The sequence below is a fragment of the Bubalus kerabau genome, chromosome X (assembly GCF_029407905.1).
Source record: "Bubalus kerabau isolate K-KA32 ecotype Philippines breed swamp buffalo chromosome X, PCC_UOA_SB_1v2, whole genome shotgun sequence".
Lineage (NCBI taxonomy): Eukaryota > Metazoa > Chordata > Mammalia > Artiodactyla > Bovidae > Bubalus > Bubalus kerabau.
Window position 1 is genome coordinate 11,800,496 of NC_073647.1, and position 19,449 is coordinate 11,819,944.

Sequence of the window (19,449 nt, forward strand, 5' to 3'; positions counted from 1 at the left end):
AGAGAAGCCACCGGAATGAGAAGCCTATTCACCACAACGAAGAGTAGCCCCCGCTCACTGCCACAACTAGAGAAAACCCACGCGGAGCATCAAAGGCCCAGCGCAACTGAAAACAAACAAACAGAAAACTCCATTTAACAACACATCAAAGGAATTACACTTTTGTTAGCCTGACCCATGTAGAAATGATCATTATATTCAATATTTCCACTATCCTCCAATATCCTCCTATTGTTATTCTCAATTATGTCAATTTGTGTTTATAACTCCAACAAAATCTGTATCCAATTAGCATGAATTAGCATCTTTTAAAGAAATCCTTCTTTTATTCTCAGCTCTAGAACAAATAAAGTCTCTTTGCCCCTGACAGGACCTCTAGAAATGTTATTAAAATTTTCAATTAAAAAAATTAAACATTTAAACTTGTTTCTGATAAGCAGTAAGATAGAATATTAAATGGCTGTAATATTAAAAGCTTCATTCTACCCAAGAGGCAGTCTTTAGAGATCAGTATCCACAAAAATGTAAACAAAACAAAGGCCAGGCACAGCTTTTAAACTAATGAGATCTTATGCTACTTGGATCATGAGACTCAAACAAGGATCACATGAGTTTTATGATTTTTACAAACATGCTTATAAAAAGTAAGGCCACCATAAATCCCAGTTTAAGAACCTGGTCTCAAATATTCAACTGATTTCCTGGACTAAACAAAAGCATCAGAGACCTAGGTGCCTGAGATACATATTTTGGTGTCATTGTAGAAATAGCCTTCATTTGAATGAGCTGAGCTGTTGCCCATCAGCTAACATTCAGGGCTATTACAAGATACAATCCCTTCATTTCATTTACTGAAAAGACAAGGCTGTTTCTTTATGAGAATACAAAAAAGAAGCTCCTTTAGGTTTAACTGCCAGAAAATGTTATTCTCCACCATGACTGGCGTTTTATATGATGGACACTGCAATTTCTCTAATTGACCACATTAAATTCTCTGTGTGGCCTGCCAGGTTTTTCAGAGCCAATTCATGAATAAAGTGAACACAACATTTTGGAGTGTTGGCTTCACTTGGAGTATTATTTTCACCCCAAATTTGATGAGAAATCAAATTTTCTCATTTACTTTTAAAATATTGTACTGTATGCTTTTTTTATATAAATCCTTCTTGAAACATGGTAGAGTAGAAATAAAACCAAACCCAGGTTCGGTTAGAATAAGATTGAACCCAGGTCTCCCGCATTGCAGGTGGATTCTTTACCAGCTGAGCTGCAAGGGAAGCCCAAGAATACTGGAGTGGGTAGTCTATCCCTTTTCCAGGGGATCTTCCCAAACCAGGAATTTAACTGGGGTCTCCTGCATTGTAGGTGGATTCTTTACCAACTGGGGTATCAGGGAAACCCAAGAAATAAAACAATTGCAATAATTATTGAAAAAAAATAAGCATGCTGGGATTTCCACTCATACTTGGTTAAAGCATCTCCTTGAAATAGAAAATGGCTCTATTCCACTGACAAGTGACTTTCCAACGATAAACTGCAGATAGCCTGTAGATAATTTGACAAGGCAAGATGTTTTAACTTTTGCCACTACCACTTAAGACAATACAGATGAATGGATGACCATCTTCCAAGTTACGATCAACTTAAGATGGATTCAGGATTGATTGGGTATAGAGGCTTTTTAGAGTTCTTTAGAAGACCCCGAAAAACAAACCTGCCATCTTGAATCCATCTTTTAGAGACTCAGGGGCAAGTTACCAACCCAAGAAAATGCACATACCACAAATTGCATTCAATTTCTGGAGAGCCCATAGATATCCTTCGATTCCATTTATGAACCTAAAGTTAACAACCACTAGAGCTTACAGCCTAGGTCCTGAGAAATCCTGCATATTATAGGATTCTCATGTAAAAGGTTCAAAGATAGATGAGAGATTAGGGATAGCTCCTGCTCACATTATGTAGTAATAAGTCATACTGCAATAACGACCTCAAAATATCCTGCTTTGTACATCTTCATTCCACCTGATCACTGTTATGTAGAGGAGTAAATCCTGCCCCATCCAATCTCCTTACCTGGGTTTTCCCCCCCACCTCCCTCCAGTGTTTGTTGTTTGCCTCCACTTTGCATTGTTGAACTTTGCTGTTCGATATTGGGATACATTCTTAAATAATTGTGGTTATGTTATACATTTCAATGCATATTTCTTGCTTTATGTTTTTCACTAATGACATTACTTGCTGTGTATTTTACATTTATTTTACACTAGGGAAATGATGTTAGACAAAGAGCAAATTCGAGTGAATTTTCTTATTCGAATTCAAAACATGTCATAAAGCACAGAAGACAATTCATAACATCAGGAAGGCATTTGGCCCACGAACTGCTAATGAACGTACAGTGCAGTGGTAGTTCAAAAGTTTTGCAAAGAAGACAAGAGTCTTAAAGATGAGGAGCATAGTGGCTGGCCATCAGAAGTTGCCAACAGTTGAGTGCCATCATCAAAAATGATCATCTTACAACTACAAGAGAAGTTGCCCAATAACCTCAATGTCAACCATTCTATAGTTGTTCAGCATTTGAAGCAAACCAGAAGGGTGAAAAAGCTTGATAAGTGGGTGCCTCATGAGCTGATGACAAATCAAAAAAATCATCATTTTGGAGTGTCTTCTCTTATTCTACACAACAGTGAACCATTTCTTGGATTGCGATGTGTGACAAAAAGGATTTCATATGACAACCAGTGATGAGCAGCTCAGTGATTAGACAAAGAAACTCTAAAGCACTTCCCAAAGCCAAACTTGCACCAAAAAAAAAGTCATGGTCACTTTTTGGTGGTCTGCTGCCAGTCTGATCCACTACAGCTTTTTGAACCCCAGTGAAACCATTACACATGAGAAGCATGCTCAGCAAATCGATGAGAGGCACTGAAAACTGCAATGCCTGCAGCTGGCACTGGTCAACAGAATGCAGGGCACACAACCAGTGGTTCAAAAATTGGATGAATTGGGCTAAGAAGTTTTGTCTCATCTGCCATATTCACCTGACCTCTTGCCAACCAACTACCACTTCAAGTAACTCGACAACTTTTTGCAGGGAAAACACTTCCACAACCAGCAGGATGCAGAAAATAGCTGTTGAATCCTGAAGCATGGATTTGTATGCTACAGGAATAAACAAACTTCCTTCTCATTGGCAAAAATGTGATCGTAATGGTTCCTATTTTGACTAATAAAGATGTGTTTGAGCCTAGTTATGATGATTTAAAATTCAGGGTCCAAAACCGCAATTACTTTTTCACCAACCTAATAGAATAGGAAGTTCCATGAAGGCAGAAACTGTTTTTCTCAAGGCTGTACCTCTGGTGCATAAGAGGTACTCAAATATTTTTTTGAATAAATCTTCCATAGGATTCTCTGGAGCAGGTTTTTGAAAATAAAATTTTACTGGAACTCCATCATGCTCATTTTTTTACATACATCCTATGGCTGCTTTCATACTATAATGCTGAGCTGAGGAGTTCCAAATGGGTTAATGTAAACCCACAAAGTCTCTAGTTCCTTACAGAAAGTTTGCTGACCCCCAACAGCACTCAACTGGCCTTTATCTCTCAAGCTAGAATTGGAAGCACTGTAGATATAGGAGTTAGGTCTTAATACTTCTTTGCCTCTAGAACAGAGGTGCCTTAAAATAGCTATCAAATACAGATTTTCTTCTTGAAACATAAATTTCTGCACAATTAAGTTCAAAGTTAGTATTTTTCATCCTCAATGCATTTCTAGCAAGGCCAAAAGCAAAAAAGCAAAGGTTACCTATGTCCAGTAAATTGGAGAACACAGCGAAGAGATTCTGATGCTAAGTTCTGGCAAATTTTCACAATCATAAAATCTTTAAAATGCCAATGCAACATAACTACTGGAAAGCTTTTCCCTGATATGTTTCAAACAAATGATTTTGAGGTGAACCATAGTTATTTTCTCACTGGCATAATCATTCTAACAAGGTATCGTTTTTGTTTTTTTTTAATGCCAGGCACATTATAGGTGCTCAACAGCCATTGAGTGGATCACTCTACAATAATCACTGTGCTCATCAATTTGCAAATTATAATTACCTGAAAGGGGGCACTGAGATTTATATTCCTTTGCCAATTCTAAAATATACTCAGCATGTCTCAATCCTTTTAAAAATCAAACCCTTTACTGTCATTCTCTACAAAAAAATTAATTTGTATAGGTATCATTGGGGTTCAAGAAACTGAAGAGTAAATGAATAAGTCTGGGCATGATTTCAGCCCACTTTCTACCCCAGGTGCAGAGGAAAGAAAATAGGATTTTCTCATATTATTGGATAAGATGTCTGTCATTTGGAAACATTGTGGTCCATGGACTAAGACACACATAAGAAGAAAAGGGCTAGGAATCTTAGCTAAGTTATTTTGAATAAGCAACAATATACACAATGATATACAATCATTTGAGAAAACTATTGTTTATTTAGAAAAAAAGGTTACATGGGTAGAATTAGATAGATAAAAAAATTTCCTTTTAAAAATGTCACTGTGAAACTTTTCCAGATGAAAGTTCAGCAATACAAAGCTTCTCTAACTGTAGAATTAAAACACATTTTTATTCCCCCCAACCCCTTGGTTTTTCTAACATAATTACAAAAAAAAAATGGCAAGGGACAAGTGAGTGCTGGTACCATTTTTTTTTTCAAACATGTTTTAATGTCGTACACGAACTATATAAAATGATTCCTAGGCATTGCATAAGACACTGCTCCCACTTTGTTTTTTTACTGACTAAATATAAAACAGGCCAAATAATAAGTTAAAATTGAGTTTTTAAATGAGGTAAATTCAAAATGGTTCAATAATTGTTTATTTTCCATTTCAAACAATAAAAAGGAAGCATTTCGTATTGAAAAAAAAAATAAACCCAGGCAATATTTAGTTACTCTAAAGTGAAACTCTGTACATATGTAACCTTATTTGCTTGTTGGAAACTGTATGCAGCACATTGTGCTAAAAATATGAAACAGTTAACACTTTCAGCCATTTACTGAAAATAAACATGTAGAAACTAAGCAACAAGTTAAATACAGTAATGCACAACTCAACAATTCTAAGTTTTCAGCATGGAGCAATAAAGCAGATAACTGAATAATTTAAGGAGATGCAAATGGGCCCTCTTCATTCATAATTCTTGGCAATCTACTCAGGAAAATAAATTTCTGGTCACAGCTGAACAATTCATTCCAATCTCACCTGAAAGAAACAAAGTGATTATATTGATAGATAAGAAAGGAAGCGGGGTGAGAGAGGTGACGGATGGAAGGCGGAGGAAGGACAGACCAAAGGAGAAGGGAGGAGAGAAGGAAGAAGGAAGAAAAAAGAGAAGGAAGATTTAAGAAAGAAAATCAATGAGTTCTGTGAATAACCAATGCTTGAATTAAGTCCCTAGATAAGGATAAAATATTTGTGTATTTCTTATTGCCTACTTGGCATACTATGATAACTTGTATTTTATCTGAGAGAGAGGAAAAGAGGGGAATGGGGGAAGGGAGGAAGGAAAAAATGAAATAGAAACAAGTAAAACATTCCACTGGGACAAGCAATAGCTTGTCAAAAGTAAACAACACATAGCAATGAAAAGGAACCAGTTTTACATGATCAATAAAAAGAAAAATGACATCACATTTTTTCATAAGGACATGATTTTAATAGTTACTTATATTAAGATGCAATGTCTGCTAAATTATAAAAATTGCTTTAAAAATATATTGACTTAATTATACTCGTTTCCTTTATGTATTGACATTTTTCAAATACTGCATATTTGAAATAAATCAAAACATGATTATTACAACATGTGGCAAATAAGTTATCTGCCTAACATTGTTCTCATTCAAATTTTAAATTAATGCTTAAGGCATTAAATTTTACTGATGAAATACTACATTCACACATTTCATAAAATCAGAGCTAGAAGGGTCTTAGAAAATAATCACACTTGCATGAAATGCTGACAATAATTTACATATCATTTCTATACAGCATTCTGTTCACATCATGTATAATCTTGACATTACCAATTATAATTATAGATACATATATGTTGAACTTACAATTAATTTTAATACTTAAAAATCATTGTTCCTGTTCATCACTGATGAATGGATAAACAAAATGTGGTATACATTCATACAATGGAATAATATTCACTTATAAAAAGAAAAGAAGCTCTTATACATGCTACAACATGGATGAATCTTGAAAACATGATGCTAAGTAGAAGAAGCTAGACACAAAAGGCCACATATAGAATGATTTCATTTTTATGAAATGTCCAAAATAGGCAAATCCAAAAAGAAAATACTTTAGTTACTTCCAGGGGGAGGGGAAAGAGAGAACTGGGAGTGACTCTAGCAGGTATGGGGTCTCTTTTGGGGAAGATGCAGATGTTCTGGAATTAATGGTGATAGTTACAACATAGTGATATATTAAAAACCACGTTGGCAAATTTTATTTTATGTGAATTTAACTCACTTTTTTTAACTGCCAAAAAAGTTCATGTTACAATAAAGAGTATTGTATAATAAATGGTATCAGTATAAGAAATGGGTTCTTAATCATGCTGCTGCTGCTGCTAAGTCACTTCAGTCGTGTCCGACTCTGTGCGACCCCACAGACGGCAGCCCACCTGGCTCCACCACCCCTGGGATTCTCCAGGCAAGAACACTGGAGTGGGTTGCCATTTTCTTCTCCAATTCATGAAAGTGAAAAGTGAAAGTGAAGTCGCTCAGTCGTGTCCGACTCTTGGCGACCCCATGGACTGCAGCCCACCAGGCTCCTCCATCCATGGGATTTTCCAGACAAGAGTACTGGAGTGGGTTGCCACTGCCTTCTCCATCTCAATCATGAAGCTGTCATAATTACCGGGCAAGGGAAATTTTGATGACACATTTAGGGGTACATTAAAACATAAAATTGGTATCACTGTTAGAACATGTGAAGATGATCTTTCCCAGGAACTGAAATTAAAATTTTTACAAGAGCCAAAATCCTCAAGCAATATAATCATACCAATATTGTAAAATTCATAAAAGTTAGCACACAAATACAGCCTATCTACAAAATTAAGGGACTTGTTCCAGGACGTGATTTCCTCTCCTTTCTGAGAAAGAAGGATGACCTAAAACAGTGACATTTTTATTAGATGCTGCTTCTGGATGGCAAATCTCAGGTAAAAACTGTATACACAGGGACCTTGCTGCAAGAAACTGCCTGGAGGTGAAAATAATGTTCTGAAAACCAGTGACTTTGGAATGTCTCGTCAAGAGGATGGTGGTGTGTATTCATCTTCTGATTTAAAGCAGATTCCCATTAAATGGACAGCACCAGAAGCTCTCAATTATGGGAGATATCGTTCTGAGAGTGACGCATGGAGCTTTGGCATCCTCCTCTGGGAGACCTTCAGCTTAGGGGTCTGTCCACACCCTGGAATGACAAATCAGCAAGCACAAGAGCAAGTGGAAAGAAGATACTGGATGTCAGTCTCTCAACAGTGTTCAGAATGTATTTACAAAATAATGCTGAAGTCTTGGAATTACAAACTTGAAAACCGCCCCAAGTTCAGGGAACTTGAGAAAGAAATGCCATCAAGAAGAAAGTCACACAGGGATGAAACACTGCTAAACTCAGACTTTAGGACTCTATCTTCCAGCAGAGTAATATTTTCTTCTCATTAACAAGTCTATACCACATTACCTGGAATATTCTACTAAGGTTATTTTTTTTTTCAACTATTTTTAAGAAATATGTACAGCTTTAACCACTGTAATAGGAAAGCACAGGTTCTAAATGCAGGAAATCCCACAGATCTTTTCACATCAAGGACTGTCGATATTTCTCAAAGCGTTTCTACTTTAGGCTCAGTTCAGAGTTGGCTGTCCTCGACCCTAGACAGCTTTCCTCTCCCAGTACTATAAACTGCATTGGTAATACCATCTTTGCAGGACACATTTCCAAAAAAGGTGGCCTTTCACTGTGCTAAGACAAGATTACATTTGTAAACATCACTTTCCATTGGGAATTATTTGGACATCCTGGGGTTTTTTCTTCTTTGCTTTTTGCCAGAAATAGGCCTTGCTGTTTTAGTAAGGTTGTCATTTCCCTATGTTCCACCACACCCTTCTCCTTTGTCTGGGTATCAGAAAACTATATATGAAATGCCTTCAAAGAGTACCCTTTCAGAGTTGAGGCAGCTGATTTTCAATGAAGTTACTTTATAGAGAGCTATGACAGCAAGAAGGAAGTCTGAAACAGGTCTGGGTCAAAGAGCAGCTAAACTGTTTATCAAAGTAGAGAACAAAGACAAACAGAATATCAGCCTTGTTATCAGAGCTACCCCTTTATAAACACATACACACACTAATTTTATGATTAAATTCACCAAAAAGTCCTAAGAAAGGTTTCAATAGTTCTTCATAAAAGAGCCCTCTGGATGGCAACAAAAGTTATGTAGAGAAACTACATAATACAAGCCCAGCAAATTAATAGCTTATTCCTGGTTAATCCTAGTACCTGTACATACACACACACACACACACGCACACACACACAGAGGCACCCACAAGCCAAGTAGAAAGGCACACATGGATAAAATTGACAGTTAAAAAGTCCAATGAACATTTACAAGGAAGAAAGAAGCTATAGGAGAAAGACAATAGGACAGCCATCCTAACCCCACTTTATTCCTTCACTTACCCTTAAACTGCTCCCTAGCAATTTTTATCATTGCAAACACACTTCCTGAGGTATTCCAACTGGATAAAATGAACAGTTAAAACTAGGATTCTGTTGAACTGAATCTCAGCACATCCTGGGGTACCTCTCAAGATAAATGTGTGTATGGGGAGTAGCCACTCAGGGGTAAATGCGGCATTGGAGTCTTTGGGAAGTGCTCATGCCTATGTACAGATAAAGAACAGCATAGCACCTGAGTGAATATTTTGTCTGCCTTAAGTGGAAGAAAGGAAATGGAAAATCCCTCCTCTTCTCTCCAACTGTTTAGTGCCTATGAATATCAGTGCATGGAATTCAGTGATACTTTAAAGGATAAAAATGAAAAGAAAAATAGTTTGGGTCTATCATTTCAATCTCCTAACAAAACTTTTGTATACCTTTAGTGGTTGCTACACACAGACCCAGATGAAAGCATAATAAACATGCCCTCAAAAAATATGTTGCAGCACATAAAGCAACTTCTTAAACAGTATACTATCAAATGTTACAAATAAACTGAACCTTCTATTGAGGGGAAAAAAAAGTCAATGATGTTTCTCCTCAATTCCAAAAAGATAGTTAACACTCTGAGTACATAATTCTCCATGTAAAGTTAAGAGTATCTGCAACAGGTGGCTCAGTGGCAAAGAATCCACCTGCCAAGCAGGAGATGAGGGTTCCATCTCTGGGTCAGGAGGATCTCTTGGAGAAGGAAATGGCAACCCTCTCCAGTATTTTTGCCTGGAAAATTTCATGGACAGAGGAGCCTGGCAGGCTCCATGGGGTCGCAAAGAGTCAGACACAACTTAGCAACTAAACCAACACCCCTTGAAACATAGTAGGTAATAAAGAAAAATACTTGGTTGTCTGATTAGAAGGAAGAGATGGAAGTTAACTGCCTTCAACAAGATCAACATCTATGGAAAGGGATATGCAACACACTCATATATACATAGGAATCAGTGACTAGGATTCTAGGCGAGCTGATACATGCTTGTAAGCAACGAGAAACTACTGAGAAAGTTAACTGAACACTCCCTACTCTACATATTCCTAAAACAAGCAATCTTTGAGCACTTAGGGGGTCAGTTTCTAAGTATGGGCTGAAGAAGAAAGACTCAGAATGGGGATTACAAAAGCAGTTGTTTATAGGGGCTACTATAAAGTGGAAACTAATGGAAGTGCACTTACTGGGGCCTGATTGAGGCAAACTACAAAAAAAGACCCATTCTATTTAAGGGGGACAAGCACCTAGGCAGGTCCAGCTGATTGCTGCCATGCAGAATGAGAACACAATGTTGCCAGGTGTTCCGGTTCTTCAATAGAAAGTAACATTTGGATTGTGTGTAACTATTCTGAAAATGTTAAATAACTGTGCAAGGCCAAGAAGCTGCTGCTGCTGCTGCTAAGTCGCTTCAGTCGTGTCCGACTCTGTGCGACCCCATAGATGGCAGCCCACCAGGCTCCCCCGTCCCTGGGATTCTCCAGGCAAGAACACTGGAGTGGGTTGCCATTTCCTTCTCCAATGCATGAAAGTGAAAAGTGAGAGTGAAGTCGCTCAGTCGTGTCCCACTCTTCGCGACCACATGGACTGCAGCCCACCAGGCTCCTCCATCCATGGGATTTTCCACCGAGGCAAGAGTGCTGGAGTGGAGTGCCACTGCCATCTCCAAGGCCAAGAAGGCATGTCTAATAATCCACATTCTGCCTAAGGGCTGAAAATTTGCAACCTTGGGTTTAAATGTTAAGAGTTAGGTTACACATAAGAGACAGAGATGACAGACAGACCTGAAAACATATTAGGCCTCACTGGAGTGGAGTATTAGAATAGGAATGTAGTATACTACAAATACAGATGGGTAGCAGAGAGCTAATTGTTAATATTCTTTGAAATCAAGAATCCAGGATCGAAGTGCAAGTAGATTGAGTTTCTCAAAACCTAGAAGCAAGTCTCAATTTAGCAATGTCTGGCTCACTAAAGGACTCTCAAAAGATAGCTGAACTCAATATTAATGAATTGAAGACCATATATATCAATTTAAAACTGAGACTCTAAAGAATGGTTCTAAGTGGAAGTTTTTCATAGACAGGAATTTTTAAAGATTAAACTAGGGGAAAAGGTTAAAAGCAAAGAAGTTAGTTGTGTTCCAGAGACCAAATGAAAGAGAGGTAAGATGAATTTGGACAAAGACGTTAGCAAAAACAAGTAACACGAAATACAGAGAACAAGCAAAAAGGATTTTGCAACTAAAAATTATGAAACAGGAAAAGAAGACTTTGGAAGGAATTTAATCTGGGTCACATTCGTATATTGTATTTTCTTAACACTAACATGATCGTTTTAATGTTTCTGAAATCAGAGTGATACTTACAAATCAATGTCATTTCTCTATGTACTTTTCTCAAAAAAAAAAAAAAGTTCTAGAAAGCAACAATGAATCTTAAAATTAATGGCATCTCTGAATCATGGAAATGTGACATGTGTAGCAGTTCTCCTTTCTGTATAATATAAATTAAAAAGGGAGCAAGGAGCAGCAGATTTGAAGTGGCCTAAAGGTAAAGAGATCAGTCCTGGGTGTTCATTGGAAGGACTGACGCTAAAACTGAAACTCCAGTACTTTGGCCACCTCATGTGAAGAGTTGACTCATTGGAAAAGACTGGGAAGGATTGGGGGCAGGAGGAGAAGGGGACGACAGAGGATGAGATGGCTGAATGGCATCACCTACTCGATGGACATTAGTTTGAGTAGACTCCGGGAGCTGGTGATGGACAGGGAGGCCTGGCGTGCTGCAATTCATGGGGTCACAAAGAGTCGGACACGACTGAGTGACTGAACTGATACTGATACTGAAAGGTAAATGATGCCAATCAGAAATGATGAGAACTCTATATGAAAAGGAACAGCATAAAGACTTGACCAACCCTAGAAGGTATCCAACAGAAGACAGCCAGAATAGCTTAAAAAAAAGGAAAAGTCTACCAGTGCTTCACAAAGAGTCTACGCAAGAAGAGAGATGTATAAAACCACAGTGACAGCTGTCAATGACAATGACTGGCCCATTCCTAATGAAGATACAAGAGGTAGAGCTTTTTTTTTTAAATAAGGGGACCAGGTGACAGCAAGAAGTAAAAAGCAAAAAGCAAAATGCCAACTAAAAGGAAGGTTATGGTGAAGAATAAAAAAAAGATTAAGAGTTTATCGTTCACCAGGGAAGACAGCAAGTTGTTAGGTAAAGGGATAGCTAGAATTTAAGAATAGGTAATATTTCTTTTATAATCTTCCTAATTTAAAAAAATCTACTAAATTCTTAAAAGCTCTCTCACAACTCTCATCTTCCCTTCTATGCTACTACTTAGAAAACAAGCACAGACTAACAAAACAGAAAAAGCACATAATCTGTCAGGAAGTTACCTACCTGGCAACCTCAAATCCCTGCTTTGTAGACAAAATAAACTGGACAAAATCCATACTCTAAAGTTCACCGCTTTATATGGAACAGGCTCTCAGACATTTCTCACTCAAACTGTAAATAGCCTTGGTTATCTATCCAGTTTCATAAAAGATTAGAAGCAGCAAATAATATTAGGAGGAAGGCAGAGAATGTAAGTACACTTGATGTCATTAAGAAGTGATAGCTAATACAGAAACAAGAAAATTGGCTATAAAAGATTCAAAAACTTCAATACTGCCATCTCAAACCATTAGCTGTAGAGGGCAAATCATGCTACATACCTCAATAATCCTAAGGCATCAGCAAACAATAACTTTTCAAATGATGATCTGAGTGCTCAAAAAAGATCATATTAAGGGTTCTGAACACTCTGTCCACTTAGATGGATAAAACATTTTTTAAAACTCATATAAGGTGTAACTACTTTGAAAACAAAATTGCCTATTTTAAATTCCAAAACTAAAAGCACAGACCATATTTTTGGCTTTGAAAAACATGGGCAGTGATAGAGAAGCAAGAAACTTTAAGACAAAAAAAATCTCTGAATAACATGTCGGCATGAAAGGCAAAAAGATGAGAGAACACTAGCAGGCAAGAAGATCTACATTTATGTATTGGCCATGTCAGGTAATATCTCTGTCACCCCCTTCAACTTAACCCCTAAAGAGTCTCAGTTTCTTCCCCTGTAAAATGCAGATACCACCACCACCACCTATAAGGTACTTTAAAAAAAGTGATTAATTATCCAGAGAAGATGGGAATGAGTGGTGAAGAGAAAGCCAGATGTTTTTAAACACATCTTGATGCTTTAAAAAAGAAAAAAAAAGGCATGACTAATCAGCAAGCTTAAAATGAAAACAGCTTAAAAATAGCCATGAATCTTGTTTCACATCTTTACCCACAGACCTGAGCATTATATTTAGGTGAAAAACTACAGTTGTGTCTTGCAAAAATGGATCTAGTTTCTTCAACATTATCATATCTCATTTTGTATTTCTATCTTTAAATGAAAAAGAGGTGAGAGAACACTCACCTTGATTGAAAGTCTTCATTATCTGTGCTTGTCCGAGGACTTATGAGTAGATGACAAATTAAGGGAAAACAACTTTTCGGGGGGGCGGGGGGGAGAATTGTGTCTCATCTTTTAGTACAATCCCTCAGCCTGCAGGCCTAACTGACTCTTACCAGCCTGGCACTCTCAGACTCTACCAGCTCTGCTCATCTGCAGCATCATCTTGCCCTGCTATTCCCCATGCCCCCAGCCCAAGGGACTCTGTTTCCTTTCTTCCTCTTGGTGATAGAGCCAGAGGGACTTTAAATCCCTTGGTGGCATAAAACCACCTCAGTTACCAAAGAAGTTTAAAAAAAGAATCAAGTCTCCCATTTCCATGTTTTATACATTTGAGAGGGTTAACTAGAGAGACCGTTTAAAAGGTAGACCATTTTAAAAAGTCCTTAAGCATTTAGACACATATTACAAGGGTACAATTCTAAATAAGATCAGTATCAAAGTTTTCCATTATACTGATTAAAAAGATCTATAAGATGAAAAGGATATTGTTTCTTCTCTTCCTTTCCTCCTGAACTGTCCCGTTTCTCTTTCTTTTCTATCTTTTCTTTATCATGCCTGGACTCCTATAACGAATGGTAAATTAGTTGAGGAAGGGAAAATCAAATATAAAAATCAGCTTAAAATCCCTTTTCATCACCCACCAGCCATAAATTTTTCTTCAGACTTATTTAATATAACACCAAAAGCACAAGCAAAACAAAACTGGACTTCATCAAAAGTAAAAACTTGTATACATCAAAGAACACTATCAAGAAAGTGAAAAGACAACCTACAGGACAAAATATTTGTATATATGTATCTCGTAAGTGTCTAATATCAAGACTACATAAAGAATTCTTACAACTGGGCAACAAAAAGACAAACAATACAATTTTTAAAATGGCCAAAGCATCTAAATAGATTTTTTCAAAAGATATACAAATGACCAACAAGTACATGAAAAGGTGCTCAACATCATTAGTCATTAAGAAAACACAAAAACAAAATGATACTAATTCACACCCACTAGGATGGCTACAGTAAAAACAAATAAAACAAAAACGGAAAATAACAAGTGTTGGCAAGGATGTAGGGAAATTGGTACTCTCCTATATCGCTGGTAGAAATGTAAGCTGTGCAGCCACTACGGAAAACGGTTTGGTGGGTCCTCAAAAAGCTAAACATAGCATTACCATATAACCCAGATATTTCATTCCAGGGTATATACACAAGATCACTGAAAAAAGACATTCAAACAAATAATTCATAGTAGCACACAAATGTTCATAGCAGCACAACTGACAACAGCCAAAAAGTGGAAAACAGGACAAAAGTCCATCAAGTGATGAATGGATAAACAAGTGTCGAATATTCAAACAAAGGAATATTATTTAGCCATGAAAGGAAATGAAGTACTGATACATACACCACCATGAATAATCTCAAGAACATTACACTAAGTGAAGAAGTTAGAGTCAAAAGGCCACATTATTATACAGTTCCACTTATAGGAAATAGCCAGAGTTTTTGATAAGCTCATAAAGAGTTCTTAGAGATAGTAAGCAGATTCAGAGTTGTGAAAGGCTAAAAGGAGGGGGAAATGGGGAATGACTTGATGAGTATGTGGTTTCCCTTTGGGGTGATGAAAATGTTCTGGAACTAGACAGACGATGAGTGCAAAACACTGTAAATATATTAAATGCCACTGTATGATATACTTTAAAATGGTTAATTTTATGTTATATGACATTTTACCTCAGTTTAAAATACTTATTTAAAAGGAGCAGCCTCCCTTTAAAAACTATCACCTTACAATTTTCAAAAACTGCTTTGAAGAACTATGAATATATGGCATATATGTTGATTAAATATAATGATGCTTTGTAAACACCTTAGTAATGACTTGCTTACTTTATGACAGATGCATGGGATATATTCTGAGTATTCTCCATTAGTATCTAAGAGAATGCACACTACACTTAATTTTAAAATCAAATATAAGATGTAAACATAAGTTTACTAGAAGAAAATGTTATAAAAGTGTGTTGAAAAATGAGAAAGACTTTATAACAGTGTAATGATCAGGGAGAATACATGTGACCATATTTTAATCTCATGACTAAAGAGAAACTATAAGAATTGTTGTCAGAGAAAAAAGAAAACACACTAAAACACACTGAAACTCAATGATAAGAAGAAGTAGGTGTGAGTGGAATGGAGAGGAAAGGAAATTCAGAAGTAATCTGATTCTACCCTCCCAGCAATTTGGGACTAAACTGCTTCAAGTTCTCCAAGAAAACCTGCCCTCCTCCAAAACCTCCTCTTCCCACCCCCAAATAATTAACAGAAAACTATTTGACTACAAAAAAAAAAAAAAACCCTCAATATTGGTTAAATTTTCTAATGGGAGATTTTCTAAGAAAATGTTTCATTGTTCCTTTTGTTCTCATAATTTACCTTTTTGCCACCAGAGGAGATTTTATCCATCTTTTCAGATTTAAATGAGTCGCCGCCTTTTTCTTTGCCTGAAGATTTTGACTTATTTTTTTCCTTGTCTTTCTCATTTGGATAAGGAGACTCACATGGACTTTCACTTTTGTGCTTTGAAACCCCCACTGGAATTATAAAAGAGAATCATGAAAGCCTTTTTCAATTCAGTTTGATGACTACTTGGAAAGTATTAATAAGTCTACCTACTTGTTCCATTTTCCTCTTTCCGCCTCTTGGTTAAGTCCGGTGGCACTTCTCGGTCATTGTTTGAGTGATCCTAGAACCAAGAATTGTGAACTACGTTGATTGAGAGTTTTTATTTTAAAGTACTACTTTTCTACAAGAAGAGCATAGCTAACTAGCATTGGAGAATATCTGCAGTAGTTTCACATACTTGGTAAAATGACATGATAGGCAAGAAGAGCTGGTAGAGATTATTAGGCTGAAGATCCTTATACTGTAGAAGATTCAAACACACTTTAGGGTGAAAATACCAGTTAAACACCAAATAATAGACTGTCATGCAACAAACTAGTACTTTAAATAAGACAACAGACACACTACCGTACATGATAATGAACTTTCCAAACTAGTTTTTAAAAAATTACAAACCCTTTTCCGCTCTTTCCTGTCCTTTTCATCTTTTTTTTCTCTTTCTCTGGATCTTTCCCTTGACTTGTCCAAATCTTTCTTGTCCATTTCTCTCTCCTTACTCTTGGACAGTGGTGGAGGAGTATGATTAATGTAGAGCTGTTAAATTAAGGCAATATTACTAAAGATTATTAGTTTTCCAGTATTGACATTTGCTCGATTGTTTATTTAATGAAAGACATTTGGTAGTAGACCCAAAGTCAAAACTGGTCAGCTGTATGGACTATGAGAGTTAAAATAAAAGGGCATGGCACAAATTATGCAAAGACCTCAATTCTTGACCTTGTAAATGTTTATCATTTAAACTCAACCAGTTCACTCCTCCCTCAACTGAGATTTTTATTAGTAAATTCACAAGCTATAGGTCCTTATATAGTTCTACTGTGAAGACCTATAGCCACCATCATTACAAGAGCTCATGTGTGGAAAATAGTTACTGGGCTTTCTCTACTATAAAAAAAAAAACAAAACAAAACAAAAAAAAAAACAAACTCTACACAATCATGGAAATTTTAAAGTTTTACCATTCACTGATAAGCAATTGATGACAGTGAGGAAAATATAATATAAAACCTAGCCATGACTTTACTAATAAGTCTTTTCTGCCTCAGTATAAATCATAAATAGATTATTCCTTAATCACCGTTAAAGGCTGCATATTCTCTACTTCTGAAAGCACTCCAGTTTCTGTCAAGTAATCACAATTGACTGTAAAATTTGTCTTGCGCTGAGCTGTGTTTAGTCGTTCAGTCGTCTCCGACTCTTTGTGACCCCATGGGCTGTAGTCCGCGAAGCTCTTCTGTCCATGGGATTCTCCAGGCAAGGATACTGGAGTGGGTTGCCATGCCCTCCTCCAGGGGATGTTCCTGAGCCAGGGATCGAACCCAGGTCTCCCACATTGCAGGTGGATTCTTTACCATTTGAGCCACCAGGGAAGCTCAAAATTTGTCTTACTGGTTCTAAAAAGCTCAGAAAGCCATATTGTCCATTGAGGTTGATGAAACAGACTGAAAAATGATGAACCAATGTTCTCTTTTGCCTATTCTTTCTCCAGTGAAAGGCCCATAGGCCATAAAATAGCCAAAGATCAAGGATGTGCTAATTCTAAAAAAGAGGTAATCTTACTTATACAAGTTGTAAATATGGAAATCTATTAGAAAAGAAAGTATTAAGGAAATAATCAGACACCTAACCTTGTAGCATTTATAACTGTGCTGTAAGCTTACATTTAACTTAAGGCATTAAAAATTATTAGGCAGGATACTAAACATAACTCATTACATAACTACACAATTCTAGATATACCTTGAGAATGAAAAGAACAGTGAGTCAAAAGTCAAATATTTTTACACAAACAAATCCTTTGGTATTCAAAGGAATACACAAAAAAAGACGGCCAACAGTTTGAGAATTAACACTTGTTTTTTAACACCACCAAATATTTTCAATTCAATTTGCTCAGAAATACTGCGATAGCAATGCATAAGTAGATTCTTTAAAAATTCAATGTATAAAAGTTGATGATCAACTGAAATAGACAAAATGTTTATTAATAACAAAGAGCAAGAGAATGAGAAACAATCATAAAAGTGCTTGTCCAAAAGGTACTCTTGCCAGGTACGTGCCCTAAATGACACTAAGATTTTCTAACTGAGGAGTTTATTCACACCTTAAGTCAATATTACTCATGAAACTGACAAGACAAAGAAAGCAGTGTTATTGCAATACTCTTAGTGTAGTACTGCTTAGTTCTTCCAGTAAAATTTCTGTTTGTGATTATAAGTATGTGCACGCATGCACACATGTGTGCACACAGGCATGCACACACGCACACTCCTCCACAAGAATGAAGTGTACCTAACTTGAACTCTGTATTGCAAGGAACTGGGAAACCTAGAAACTCTTAGTTTAGAAATGTACCCGTTCTATTCCTTCTTTCTATCCTTCTAAGAATAGTTGTGATGACAATACTCTTTTCTACAAAAACAGTCTCTCATTGCCTACAGAATAAAATGCATATTCCTTAGCTTGAGCATTCCAAGCTCTTCACAAGCTTTGCACAATTCTATTCTACTATGGAGTAATCCAATGTACTCTAGGCTGTGGCTGCTGCTGCTCCCTAACACCCTGTACTTCCCAGCAGGTCTCTTCACTGGAACAGGTGTTCATTTTTATCTTAATCTCTTAAACTACTTTGACTTCAAAACCCATCAGCACTTCAACATGCCCTCAACTCCACAAATCACTGTCCAGTGAATTCTTATTTTATATTAGCCTTTTTGGTGGCACGTATTCCTAATTAATACCATGTCATTGACTTTTGTCCATAACACAGTTTACAGGACGGCAGGGAAGCTAATTTCCCTTTTTCTACTTTTACGTACTTCCCAGTGCCTTGTACACATAGTGAGTACTCAATACATATGCAGATGGCCTGACATGTAGGCTCAGGTTTGGTTGTAGACCCTTGTTTTAAGATGATGAACAGAATTAAAAGCTGAAGTTTATTTTTTGAGGGGGGGTTACTGCTCCACTCTGAAATTACAGAGAAGCTTGGTTTAAAGGAGACTGCTATGCATACTTTATCCAATGTAAGTGCTAAGATTGCTAAATAAAAACACAATGGACCAAAACTAGAAACATGCCAACTGGAAACTGGGGGTAGAAGGTGAACTGACAGAAAAGATTTGGATACTAATTCATCTTGAAAAGCCAGGTCCATGTATTACTTTCACTATGGATTGAAAAATGAAAATAGCAACTATTTAATTTTTTTAAAAAAGAGGATCCTGGACAAAGTATAACTAAAAGATGAAACTAAAGCAGGGAAACATTTTTACATGTACAATAACAAAGTGACCTGAAAATATAGACACATACCTTTCAAATCCTCTATAAAGTAAAAGCTACCACAGAAACAGTGAGTTTATTTATAGATCATTCATATTAGAAAGCACTCAAAATCCAGAAAAAATTTTTTTCTAAGACATTTATATGCTAGTAAACTTTCCTAGA

The 19,449-nt window shown here is 36.7% G+C and overlaps 1 protein-coding gene and 1 pseudogene across 13 annotated transcripts in view; one reads left to right on the forward strand and one right to left on the reverse strand.

Moving 5' to 3' along the window:
- Positions 1-2,508: 2,508 nt before the first annotated feature.
- LOC129639531 (tyrosine-protein kinase Fer-like) lies at positions 2,509-7,753 on the forward strand (annotated as a pseudogene).
- THOC2 (THO complex subunit 2) overlaps positions 4,460-19,449 on the reverse strand; it is a 117,883-nt gene continuing 102,893 nt past the window's right edge. For 8 of the 13 annotated variants that reach the window (XM_055564413.1, XM_055564412.1, XM_055564408.1 and 5 more), the window contains 6 exons: positions 16,396-16,533; positions 15,991-16,060; positions 15,751-15,908; positions 13,801-13,877; positions 13,276-13,321; positions 5,702-7,502 (listed from right to left, as the gene is read on the reverse strand). In XM_055564413.1, coding sequence (XP_055420388.1) covers positions 13,294-13,321; positions 13,801-13,877; positions 15,751-15,908; positions 15,991-16,060; positions 16,396-16,533 — 471 coding nt within the window. In that variant the 3' untranslated portion in view covers positions 5,702-7,502; positions 13,276-13,293. Of the gene's footprint in view, positions 5,271-5,701; positions 7,503-13,275; positions 13,322-13,733; positions 13,878-15,750; positions 15,909-15,990; positions 16,061-16,395; positions 16,534-19,449 lie in introns of those variants that run through there. The other 5 variants (XM_055564407.1, XM_055564403.1, XM_055564405.1 and 2 more) reach the window with 5 other exon arrangements.